We start from the raw sequence: 13,231 nt of genomic DNA, 5'->3' as shown, positions 1-13,231 counted from the left end.
AGAAACCATCACTGATTATTTATTAGGAGAATCAGTAGACATTGGGCATTTGTCTTCCAGATGCCATACTGCCAGATGAGATTTGTTCTTACGTTTCCGTTTCCTCACACACCGTCCCCAACCCCAGACAAACCCTGAGGTTATGCTGCAGAAAGGGCCCCAATCACAGCAATCTGCAGAAACCACTCTTTGGATTTCTGGGATTTTTTCCCCCCTCACATCAGGCTGTCTGAGAGACGGCAGTAACAGCCCTTTTTGTTTTTCAGGGGGTGGGGGGAGGGTTATCTCAAAAAGGGGGGGGGGGGTCTTGGCACCCTTAGGGAGCAGTTATTGGGCTGGGTGTGGCATACCAAGGTTGCGGCCCCCGTATGATTAAACAGCAGTTGCCAGCAAGCATGGTACGGAAGACAGCGTTTACACAGAGGTCCTGGGGCCCAGGAATGTATAGGGCAAAATAAACAGGAGGGGTAGGGGGAGGGGAGAGAGAACTGGGGAAGGAATGAGCTGCTGCTGGTCAAAGAGGGGCTGTCTTTTCTCAAAGGCATCTCCTTGCTCTTGATGTACTGCAGGGCTCAAAAAAAATGTTGAAGGGCATGTTTTGAATTTTTGATATAGCAATGCTTCTGCTGTGGAGAAGGGCCTCTGAGGGTGGAGGAGAGGGACTTGCTAGGGAACGGAACTGCCGTGCAGATACCCAGAAGGACAATCCTTAGCTTCCAGTGCTCCCAGTCACCCCATATCCAGATAGCCAGTGGAGTTTTATACCAGTTGCTTGCTAAGGCTATTGTAAACTTTTAATACACAGTAAAGTGTGACCATTTAAAAAGCACTGTATATTAGACATTTAAATGTTGTGATTTATGATATTGTGGCACTTGTTTTGCATGTCTTGGCGGAGGGGGGGTCAGTGTTCTGTAGTAGTCCTGTCAACCAGCATGTGACCTGCTCTGTGTTCCTCCTCCATCTGGTTTGCAACCCAGTTTTTTTTCGCAGCTCCAGCTTGTGAGTTGTTGTAGGTACTGACTCTGACTGCAGAGCCCCCATGCCTGCTGGCCAATGTGCTTCTAAAACCATGCCAGGAGGGCTGTCACAGATCGGCTGGGCAGTGCCAGTCACACATTCCTGCAGGTGTCCAAAATGGCCCCTTGGAGGTGTTTGTGTGGCTCCTAATCAAATTACCTGCCAGAAACGCATTCCTGCTGTACAGTTGCAGACCGTCTTACAGCTGGCTGATGTCATGGCTCTGTGCCCTGGTTTAATCCACAGCCCTCATTGACAGAATGTTCTTAGAGCCAGGAGTTGTACCATGCAGACTGATGATTGGGTAGTGGTGGGTTAAGAGTGCAGCGCGGTAACAGCTTGATTGGGGTGGGGGAGCTGCAAGCAAATGCAGGTATATAGTGAGTTTGACAGCCAATCTTGGTGACCTCCCTTGAGGAGGGGTTGACTGAGATGTGCTTGAACTATTCCAGAATCTCGTTCCGGTTACATGGAAAGTAGGCTGAGTTTCAGCTCACGTTTTGGCGGCTGGATAGCCAGCCTCCTCCTCTAGCCATGTTGTCGTTCTTGTTTGTGCCAGAGTTCGTTGACTCACTTGCATCCGGACGGTCAACAATCGTGTGTGTGATTGCAGGTGGTCGCCTTTGCTTTCCCTGCCAGTTATGCTATCAGCTCCCAGATGGCAAACTGTTAACTTCATTAAAGGTGGAGAATCTTAGTCTGTCGTCACGGTAACTTTGAGTGTGAAGTAGGAGAACCTGCTGCAGAGGGAGGACAATCATCTGGGAATTCTTTACAATGGTCCCTGGGTTGGGATCTCCATGTCATACAGCCATGCATGGTATCGGTGATGAGGTAGCACTGGCAACCCTCCCAAACGGTTCATCGCTGCTGATCTGTACAGGAAGTCATGCCACCATCCCAGGGGCCTCTTGGGCCACAAGGGCACCGAGGAGCTAGTTACTAGGGCGTGGTAAGTGCCAAGAGCCGGGAGGAGACAGTGGTTGAATGGGATATTTGATACGTGAACTGCTGACAGGTCATGGTTTCAAGTTCTCTGTGACAGTGGGTTTGCGTCGCCCTTGATGAGCCATTTATGGCCAGGCGAAGCAAGCGTGCAGCCTAACAGCCCGATCTGACCCAAAGCTGACTGCCCCAGAAGGAAGGAAAGTGCTCTCAACGCTTCCACTGACCTCTCATTTCTTTCGTCAGGCAACCAGACAAGCTGGTGGTGGTGTGGACCCGCAGGAGTCGACGGAAATCCTCCAAGGTGGGTGCATCTCGCCGTTTGTTTATGTTGGGGTAGGGGGGGGGGGAGGGTTAAGTTCAGGTTTACCTGCCTTTTGTGTGTGTTTGGGTACATGAGTAAATTTTTTATCCAGAAAAGCGGCTGGCTTCAATAAGCAGTTATATCTTCAAGGCCATTCCTTCAGAATTGACGTCCGACAGTCACAGTTGGCCGGTCAATCTAACAGAACGTCGTGCTGCTGTGATACTGTAGTGTCGCAATAGAGAAATAAAATGGGTGTTACTTATGATAGAGGCTGTTATATTGAAGTCTTCAGAGAATCTTCCCCCGACAGTGACCAAAAACCTGCCTTTACCGTATGGTGAGAATAAAAAAGGATACTATGAAATTACGTAGAATTATCAGAATATTAATAATAAATTAGTGTGACATGGAAATGTAGAGCAGCACCCATATAAGGATCTCAGTCGAGGGTGACCTGCACTTAATCAGAGTTGGGGGTTGTGTAGGCAAGAAGGTTTTGGCGAGTAGGACTATGCCAGCTGGAGAAGCTGTTTGGTCTTGGTCTTGTTTTCTGACAAACATCACCGTCTTTGCTCTTCACCCTGGGCCCGAGTCCTCCGGTTAAGGGATGGGACAGTGGACCTTACTCCAGCCATTTTGGGGTGTACTTCTTAACCATTCCACTCCATGCAAATGATTCAGTCTGTCAAAGTCTCGATTCATGGTTCCCTGAATGAATCAGGTGTCCTGGTAGAGTAACTACAGTGTGGTAGCTGGAGGCTTCACCTGGATTCGATAAGAGCTGCAGTTTGTCTGCCGTTGAACAGCATCCTAGCCGTTGGTGCAAAGTTGACTGTATCGTAAATTCCCCTAACTGGAAACTTCTCTCTCTCCCCCCCCGCAGTCCCATAGCTGGCAGCCTGGAATAAAGAACCCGTATCGAGGTGTGGTCATCTGGCCTGTTCCTGAGAACGTCGAGATCACAGTCACGCTCTTCAAGGTATGGTTGGCCTGCCCGCCACCGCCATGGGATGTCGTGTGTATCCATGACGTCACGCCCACCCTTCACCTCCATCTACTAGCATAGACTAAAATAGGTGGCTGTTGCGATGTAGAATATCTCTAGTTTACCATTAGGGAAAGACCTTTGAGAATCTTTAGTTTACCATTAGTCTTTCCCTTTGAGAGGATGTGGCCCTTTTGTTCTGGAGGCGAATTGATAAGCGTTGGATAAGGACCTTCCACTGGCAGGTGGCGTCTTTGCGGGCTGGGAGACTCCACTGGCTGCTGAAATTTGCATGGTGCTGCCCCACCAGGCTCAGCAATAGCATTCTCTTTGCCAGAAGTATGCTGGAGTTCAGGCAGTTTGAGAGAAGCCTGACAGCCACGGGTGGTGGGGGGGGTGGGGGGAGAGAGATTGACAAGATGGACAGGGGTGCATGGGTATTAGTGGTCTTTATGACGCACCTGTCAGGGGGGTTTAATTTTACAAGCTGGAACGCTGTGATGATCTTGTGGATGTGATACTCACTCTGCCGTACCCATCAGTCTGTCTGCACGCTATTGACTTCAGATCCTCAGTTTGAGTGAATGCCGAGCTCCTCTCCGGGGAAGCTGAATTGCACAGAAATCCATGGAAATATCTGACCCATGCTCATACAGCTTCATACTGTTTGGCCCAGTACATTTGAGTGAGCCCCAAGTGTGTAGCTCACCTCGTTTTGAGAAGATGGCCCTTGACTGCCGCTGACAGACTGAAGTGCAGTTCACGTGACCCCGGGCAGAGCAGGGGGGGGGGGGGGGGAGCGGATAGGTATGAGAGGCAATCATTTTCCTGAACGTTTTTTCTTTTTCTTTTTTGATCAATACACCTCACGTTCTCAAGGCCGAAATAATAATTTTTGCTTTTTCACCAAAACGATTTGGCATCAGTTTACCGTTTTCCCATTTGCTCTACACCGAGTAGACAGAGTAGATTTTAACCCCCCCAGTTTGTATCAGTGTCATGGAGAGACATCCTGCCTCAAGCAGCTCATTTTTCCCTTGATGATGGGGGTGAGATGATTTGTGGAAACTAATATCGGCCTCATTAGAGACCCCTCCAGCCCAGACTGTCACATGTCACGTTGTACGGTGCACAGCCCCCCCATCCCGTATTTGGTCTCCCACCTGCGAATGTACAGTTGGGTAGGCACAGGTTGTGGGGCACTGTGTGATGAGCAGTCACTAAGCAGCGTACACACACACATATTGCCGTGTAGGTAATGAGAAGCTGTAAATATGGGAAAATTGATACCTTTATTCCTTGTGTTATACACTTAACTCTATAAATATTTTATTCCGGGAATAGGAATTGTTTTGGATTTTTTTTTATGGTTGCCTGGGGTGACCGTACACAAATATGTTAAAGGAGTTTTCCAATAACAGGTTTGGGCTGAGTTCCTTTTTACTGGTAGCGTCCTTATGTGTGCTTTCCTGTTTGTTAATGTACGTTGCTCTGTGTTTCAGGACCCTCACGCAGAGGAATTTGAGGACAAGGAGTGGACATTCGTCATTGAAAATGTATGTAAATGTTTCCTTTTACAGATGGGAACAGGGCCTGTTAATGTGTAATGTGAAAAATTAACTGATGCTGCCTCCTAGTGGACAATTATTAGAATGACACCATAATTCCTCCTCCTCTTCTCCCACTTTCTGTTTCAATGTATTTTGTGGGACCCCTCCTTCATTTCCTGACTAATTTTGGTGTAGTTCACAATTTTACCCTTGTTTCTTTGGTTGCAGTCAGCATATCTGTCTTAATCTATGGGTATAGGTTGCAAAAAAAAGTGATTTCACACAGATTCAGAATTTTGGCTCATTGCTCTCGCTTATTTGGCTTTATTTAGCTCACTTGATTGGCTGTTAGTTTTCTTCACCTCTGCTTTCTCGTTAGTGAATTGGAAATGGAAGTATAATGAAATTTCATATTTCTGGTGTAGTAAGACTGAAAGAGTCTCACATGAGACAAACTTTTCCTGGCTCTTGTTCTGTGCTGCAGTGAGTAGAATGTTCCAGAAAAGCCACTGGACAGGTAACTACCTTGCTCAAGGGCACAGCGGCAGTTTGCATTTGGATACCGACTCAAGCTCAGCACCTGTAAGAGTGCCGGATGTGTTTTGGCGGAGGCCGGATTGCTGGTCCTGCTGTGGTGAGGAGTTGAGCCGAATCAGCTTGCGACCTTGGTGCTGGGCATTGTGGAGTTGGGCTGTGTCACTTTCCCTCTCAGACCCCCCACCCTCTTCATCCATGGTGTAAGGCAGGGGTGGCCAATCTTATCCACAAAGGGCCGGTGTGTATGTGGGTTTTCGCTGCAACTCCCTAATTAGATTACTAATTAGAGGACTGATTGGCTGAAGAGTCCTCACACCTGGGTTTGAACAGCTGACCTACAGGTTATCCCAAAAACCTGCATACACACCGGCCCTTTGCGGATAAGATTGGCCACCCCTGGTGTAAGGGAAGTGGATTTTGTCTGTACTGTCATTTTCTGGGGGAAACTCAGCCATCGATCACCAGGTGCTTGAGTTTTCAGTCGCAAATATGAACCACTGTCTCTTAATAATATGGCAAGGATTACAACTAAATTTCTACTGGACCACAATGGTGCAGCAGTGCTGCACTCTGGTCTTTGCTGATGTACAGAAGCGGACTGGAGCGCTTTTCCGGAACAGTGAGGCAGCTGATTTGTTTGGAATGTCCCGAGAGCTGGTGGTTTTCTGCTCCAGTACGGTTCATGGTTCCAATCCTAAGTCTGCTGGTCGTACTGGTGGCCACAGGGTTGGTGGATCCATCACGAGGCTTCACTCCTAGAGGTGGCTGCTTCTAATTCCGGGTGTGTAACCAGCCTGGAATTTTCTACCGAGTCATCATTTGCGCCATCTGCTTTTTATCAGCTGACTTTCATTCTTTCAGGGTGGATAAATAGGGTTGTGTTGTAGTTTGGGAGAGCGAATTGTTCCTAGACTCACTCCTGCACTTCTCAAAGGTTTGAGGCCCACTGTGTTCGCCTGTGGAGCAGAGGCTGTTTAATGACACCTTTTCAAATTGCTTCACGTGGTCTCTGACAGGCAGGCTAGCCCAGCACCCCCCCCAAAAAAAACCGTTCTGTTCTCTGCATTGACTTCCGCTCCTTCCTCAGTAATCGGGCATCTGCTTGGACACACACAAAGGCTCGGGTCTTTGTCCAGCCCAGGGCCACCAGTCCACCTGCTCTCGCTCCGCAGGGAGCAGGAACCCCCCCCTGGGGTCGAGGGTCCACCATTCCCCTCCCCCCCACCTAAAAGCCCATCTGCCGGTGCAACCTCATTAGCCCCATGTGAAGTTGCTCATGCAGAGCAACTCTGAGGAAGCCACATGCTCACCTGTATCAGGGAAGATGGAGGAGGAAGTACTGTGAGGAATCTAATCCTCGGTGCATTTTGATACTTAATAATTATTAATCTACTGGGATCCACAGGTTGTATATCGGCATCTGTGACTCTCTTCCCAAATTATACCCCCTTTCGCATTAAGAACTGCATGATTTATCATCTTTGAAGTTTTTTCCTTTTAAACATTATGTTTGTTAAATGGTGCCTAGAGTGCTGCCATTTTCATTTTCAGCGATTTATGTCGCTGAGGTTTTTTTTTTTTTTTGGCGAGGGGGGGGGCAGGGCAGAGGGGGAGAGAAACTCATGTTCATGCTCAGCCTGCAAACTTAATTTAATTTAATTAAAGTGTCAATGGATGAGAAGAATTAACTTTTTTGAAGAGAGGAGACGAGGAAGGAGTTCCGTTTCGGCCGGGTGTGATTGATGTGAGAGGGCTCTTCAGTCCCAGCGGTCACAGGGATGGGGGGGGGGGGTGGGATTCCTTTAGCCCGTACATACCTCACTAATAACAACATGATCAAAGGCGAGCCCTGCCTCCTTCACATTCTGACATCCTCGGCCTGCACGGCAGAGGGGTGGAGAGGCACTCCATGCCCAGACCTCAGAGGTAGTTGGGGGGTGGGGAGGCACTCCATGCCCAGACCTCAGAGGTAGTTGGGGGGTGGGGGGGCGGTGTTATACAGACTTCAAAGACATTGCGCTTGGCACTGCACGGTGGCACTCTTTTAGAAGTGTCTTGGCTCCGAAACATTTTCCCAGCCTGCTTCTCACTTTGGGTTAGGGTGTTCAGGAAGGCACAACCGTAAGTGTCCTTCCTGTGGGCCGCGAGCCTGACGGGGGTGACCTCATCCCAACAACAGGACATCGACATGTGAACCACTTCCAGGACTCTGACACGAACTTTACCCTGATACTTTACCTTTGTCACGCAGAATGTCATTTATGTTTATTTAGCACTTTTGGTCAAAGCAACAAACATGGCAGAATCGCCCAGCCTCCCTGGAGCAATTGAGGCTAAGGATTCCGTGGTGATATCACTCTGCCAGCAAGGGGATTTGAACTGGTGACCTTCTGGTCACAGGCATGGAGTCCTAATCCACAGAGCCACACACTGCACACTGTGTATGTATGTCAGTGTGCGATGACGGGCCTCAGTGCTGGCTGCCTCGCGATGGGCCTCAGTGCTGGCTGCCTCGCGATGGGCCTCAGTGCTGGCTGCCTCGCGATGGGCCTCAGTGCTGGCTGCCTCGCGATGGGCCTCAGTGCTGGCTGCCTCGCGATGGGCCTCAGTGCTGGCTGCCTCGCGATGGCCATCGAAGGCTGTCTAACTGGGCAGGCAGTGTCAGGAAAATGTCATGGTGTTCTTCCTGATTCGCTGTACCGTCCGCTTTGATCCAACAGTCTTCCATAACCGTTAATCCAGGACAGGGTCGCGGTGAACCTGGAGCCTGTCCCAGAAAACGAGGGACACCCAGGATGGATTGCCAGTCTGTTTGCTTCATGGCACACTCACAAAGTCATACACATAGCCCCCGCCCCCGCCCCCCCAGCTTTCTATGATGATGTATGCACAGCAGAGCTGCACGATATTGGAAAAATATGTCAAGAATCACGATGTAGTTTTTTTGTGATACATATTGTGATATTTATAAAGTAGAAAAAGTTCAATATTTAGTAAAAACTATAGCCAAACAGAGCTTTTCTGCCAAGAGTGTCTGTCAGATAAGTGGGCGGTGTAGCCGTTGGCCAAAATAACCGCATGCTTTTTTCTGTGGAATCTATATTTCCATTCAGTGAAATGCAAATGGATTTTAGTGACCAGTTTTTGTTAGTGTCCACTATGTCCCCACTATGTCCAGACAGCATGAAGGTCTGAAAAAAACTGATCTCAGTCCAGCTGACTATCACTGTGCCTGCAGTGTGCCAACTGCATGTGCATAACATACGATGTATTAATATCACACATCGCCCAGCCCTAATACATGGCTTTCATTACTTAGATGGCCCTTGCATTCGTAATTAATTTCAGGCTTTCACAGAGAGCACAGGCTGCATATGCAGCTGTAACCCTTGCTTGTGAATTCCGCACTTAGCCGTCTGTTGTACGTGCAACAAAAAGAAAGGCTGGTGCAAGAGTAGAGATCAGCCCTGTGTGATCAGAGTTAACTGCCGAGCCTCTGGGACGGCTGCAGGCCTGCAAGTAAGGAACGTTCATTTATACTTGGATCATTGAATTCCCACTGGCTGTGTTTCTATGGTTTGTAGGAGCAGCAGTACAAATCTGCTGCATCGCGATCAAGCCGCTCCGTTTTATATAAAGTGTACTTCCTACTTTGCAGTGAAGTCCAAGTGCAAACGAAATCAGAGGCATCGACAAACGAAACAGAATGCATTGTGTCAGTGAGCTGTTTTGTAGGGTGGGGTGCGGTGTCCTAGATGTAGGCCGTGCTGTACAGACCTACTTTTTGCCAGGATACAGTAGCTGTCCCTGTAGTTTGAGCTGAAGCGCAGTGCAGTGCTGTGTCAGTGCCACTAGGGGACACCCTGGGACCGGCCAGCTAGTGTAAGAGCTGTAGGCCTGGAACCAAGTGCATTCTTCAAGTGCATTGGGGGGGTGGGGGTGTGTGGGGAGGGGGGGTCAACGTGGTATCTGGTTAATGTGAAAACGAAATGAAGGCGGCCCGAGCGGTAAGCCTGCCTGACCCCTCATCAGAGGGCAGATGAAAAAAGGGGAAGAATGAGCCATTGTGTCGCGGGAAGATGATGAAATTCAGGATCCGCGCGCCTAATCTCTGGCTCAACCTCAGAAATGTTAATCCCTCTGTAGAATTATTTGAGCGGCGGATTGTATTTTGTCATTGAAATGGCACAGTGTCAAACTACCTTCCCCTCCACCCCCCCCCCCCCCCCCTGCTATTTGTGCTGTTGCCAAAATATAAGGCGGGAAATTGCATAATCAGAAAGGCGGGTTGACAAAATATGATTTAATAGTATCTCAGAATTGCATGCAGCTGCCCCACCTCCCCCCTGCCTCATTCAGACGTGTTATCTAAAGGTTAGAAAATTTGGGGTCACATGCTTAACAGCTATATTTAGCTGTATTGTGTGTTGCCCCCTTTATATGAATGAATCGCCATCGCAGACTGGGCCTCTAGCCGCTGGGGCTGTTCTGCCCTGACTTTCCTCAGGCTTTACACATTAGCCAAAGCAGGGAGTCGAGCCAATTCTTTCTCCCTCTTCCATTTTTACCCCCCCCCCCCCCCCCCTTGCTCTTTTCCTGACATTTTCAAAAGCATAAGAAGTGGTATTGTCGGGAACAAAAACGCACAGAGAGCTACGGCCGCGTCTGGGGTCTGTCTGTATTGTGCCCGAAAGCCTTGGATATTGCTAACACTCGCCGGGCCTCTCCTACTCGCTCCGCTAATACGGCGCGTCGTGGCAGCGGCGGCAATCCAACGGGAAGGAGCTCAGACATGGAGAAGCTAGTTGCGGCCTCTTCTCCAGCTCTTTGGTTGCCTTTGGCGTCTGGTGTATAAATACTGGCCACGTAGACGTAGCAGATTATTGTAATACTTGCTAATCTGCTTTAGAGCTCGAAGTCATTCGGTTGTGTTGTCCCGTCCCGTTCCCCCCACCTCCCCCCATGCTTTGTCTGAATGCTGTCAATATGAGCTTTGTGTCTGTCGGTGACCTGTAGCCACTCGTGGACATTTTCCAAATCCGTTAAGTCTTTCCTACTCCATGTCTTCTGTATTCCCGCCGTTGCCTGTCTGATCACAAACTGACCCCTCAGTATGGTGCGGCCTGCAGGGGAACCAGAATCCCCATTAATGTTATGGGCTTTTTCTGCACGTTTGAGACGATCAAAGCTGCTGATGGACACCATATCAAAACGATTGTTCCCCTCTAGAAAAACTCACACTAATTTATTTAGTGTTGTATGCATAGGGAAACTAATGCTTTTCCGTGTGTTTCCCTTTATTTGAGTATCTTGGTTATTGATGACAAATATTTGCTGTTTTCTTTTAATTTTGTACTACTTTGTGTGCTGTGAAAAATTTGGATAATTATTGCTTTTCTCTAAATAGAAGATAATTGGAATCTGCAGTGCTGTGTGACAGGTGGAATGGCACTGGAATATGGGTGCTTCTAAGCTCTGGTTACCAGTTTGATTACAGTTACCTGTTGGGCAGTGGATTGTTCCCGTTACACTGAAGGCAGTGTAGCTTAGTTTTCCTCTGTTCTACCTTGGTTACTTCCTGTTAGTTTTGTCCCTTATAACACCTTTATACTTCTCTCTGTTCTCATCTTTGGTCTATCACAGACCTCTGTGTGATCACTGAAATATTTAGGGTTTTGCACAGTGCTTGAGGATTGACGCCAAACAAATATTCCCAGAGAAGTGTGCTCTCTGTATCTAATCCCATTTTGTGATTGCCATCAGAAACATGTTGGGTCAGTTGAAGTACACTACAGACCTGAAGTTATAGCACACCCTTTATTTTTTTTAGAAATAAACGATACACTGCTTTTTCAAACTTTTATTACAAGAAAATATTAGAAATACTTAAAAGAAATTAAACTGACTGGTTCTGAAGTGCAATGTAACAATTTACTGTACATTTTAATGAATGCGAGTACCTTTGTACGAGTTTCATCAAAATAACTACCCCTTGCCTTTATCACAGCAACACATTCACAGCATCCTTTCCAGCAATTGTTGGAAACAACTTGTCTAAACCCTCCCAGCGCCGTTTTAAGCATGCAAACAGCACTGTCTTATTGGCTAGACGTTCATTTTAAACTTGTTGGTCCGTCTTGCCCAATGGATGGATTTTTGTCTATCCACAAGACCCTCTCCCAGTCCTGAATACTCCGGGGTTTGTGTTGTTCAGCCTATAGTAGAGACTTTTTCGTGCTAATACCATGAAGTAAAGGTTTTCTGGCATCAAGTTGACCATTCAGTGCAGCTGCTCCCAGTCCTTGCTTGACTGTATTAAGAGATACCGGTTTCTCTCTGTTCACATTAATCACAGCCCTCAGACCATTACAGTCATCTTCCAGTTTCTTTTGCATGTCACAACTAAGTGTTGACCTTCAGCCTTTGTCACTTTCCTTGCCCCAAACTGTTTCCGGTCACTGTTGCTTCCTGTCAGTCTTTTTCTGTGTAAACAGTAGGGTACTCCATGCTTAGAAATATTTACACTCTGGCTATTTGGTGATGAGAGAACCCTTCTTCACTCAAAACTTTGATTTAAGCCCCTCTGTTCAATTGTTAGCTGTATATTTATCAAAAATTCTGACTCATCAGTTGTGATACAGTACAACCGAAGATTGAAATGTGGAGCAGACTGTACATTAAACCTCTGACAAACTGATCTGGGACAAGGCAGTCAAGTGGCTATAGTTTAGTTTATTAAGACACAATCAGGAGAGGCCAAGAGTAAACCAAGGTCTGACATTAGTAAGTAGAATTCCAACACAGTGTATGTTAGTGCACTAAAGAGAGACCTGATATGTCTTCAAAACCAATAGTTTCAGCTTTTGTGGCTAAATAATGTGATACTACAAGCTATAAAATACTGAGAACAGGTTAGTTACATTTATTTTGAGTGTTTCTAATACTTTCTGTAATAAGTTTAACAAAGCATTGTATCGTTTATTTTCCTAAAAATCCTCGGCTGGGTCCCTAACGTCTCGTCTGTAGTGTATATCTTCAAGACACTGGCTCTGGAGAACCTATAGAAGCAGGGATTAATCATTATGCAAAAGGAAGCTTGGGTTGTCCATTACCGGGCTCTGTTAGCTGACTCTACAATTCTTGCTCCTTTTTCGGTTTCGGGCCCAATTTCATTTTCCTGCTACAAACCATCCCTGTGTTTTTCCCAAGTGTTGTTGGTACTGGGTTTTATGCTATAATTGGACACCACAGACTGTAAGAGTAATGATACCCACCTGAAAAAATGTGCAGGAATGAGAGTTTCGTCGGGTGAATTCGATCATTCCAGTCTGACCTGCTTTCAAAGAGTGGGCACTACAAATTTGCCAACACAAACATTGAATAGGCCAGGAATGGGCTGTAGCTTCTTGGAGGAGAACACACAGGAGGTGCTTTGGTCTAGAATGAGGTTAGATGTTCAGCTTTTTAAAAGATCATGACCAGTGCAGGTTTCTAGGACATCAGCGACTTAATGTTTGGAACTCCCACCTGAGCTTTAATCCCCACACCCTCTTATCTGCATCAGTTAGGTATTCATTTTCAGTTGCTCAACCTGGTTTGTGGCGCCTAGAGAAAGGAGACAGACACATTGTCCCTTTTATTACCCATCATTCCCTGTGTTTATCCACAAGCCGTACATGCGGGTTGTCTGACTGAAAGAATTGCCCCTTGACCTTCCTTGCATGGCAGGCGACAATGCCTTAAAAATTCTAGATGTTTTGTCTGTTGAAGGAATCTCAATGTCCATAGGACAAGTGTCCAGTTGTCAGATTCTCAGAAAGGTAAGAGTAGATGTTGGGGTTTGGTTTTCGGTTTTCCCTCTCAAAATGGTGATGTACAATGGCACAT

The 13,231-nt window shown here is 47.2% G+C and overlaps 1 protein-coding gene across 8 annotated transcripts in view; it reads left to right on the top strand.

Moving 5' to 3' along the window:
• ehbp1 (EH domain binding protein 1) overlaps window positions 1-13,231 on the top strand; it is a 74,473-nt gene that overhangs the window by 10,988 nt on the left and 50,254 nt on the right. For all 8 annotated transcript variants that reach the window (XM_072709526.1, XM_072709525.1, XM_023840681.2 and 5 more), the window contains exons 3-5: window positions 2,212-2,269; window positions 3,156-3,251; window positions 4,760-4,813. In XM_072709526.1, the coding sequence (XP_072565627.1) occupies window positions 2,212-2,269; window positions 3,156-3,251; window positions 4,760-4,813 (208 nt within the window). The remainder of the gene's footprint in view (window positions 1-2,211; window positions 2,270-3,155; window positions 3,252-4,759; window positions 4,814-13,231) is intronic.

The sequence above is a fragment of the Paramormyrops kingsleyae genome, chromosome 3 (genome assembly GCF_048594095.1).
Source record: "Paramormyrops kingsleyae isolate MSU_618 chromosome 3, PKINGS_0.4, whole genome shotgun sequence".
NCBI classification, from domain to species: Eukaryota; Metazoa; Chordata; class Actinopteri; order Osteoglossiformes; family Mormyridae; genus Paramormyrops; species Paramormyrops kingsleyae.
The sequence above is the reverse complement of the archived record's forward strand: the minus strand, read 5'-3'. Positions and strand labels throughout refer to the sequence as shown.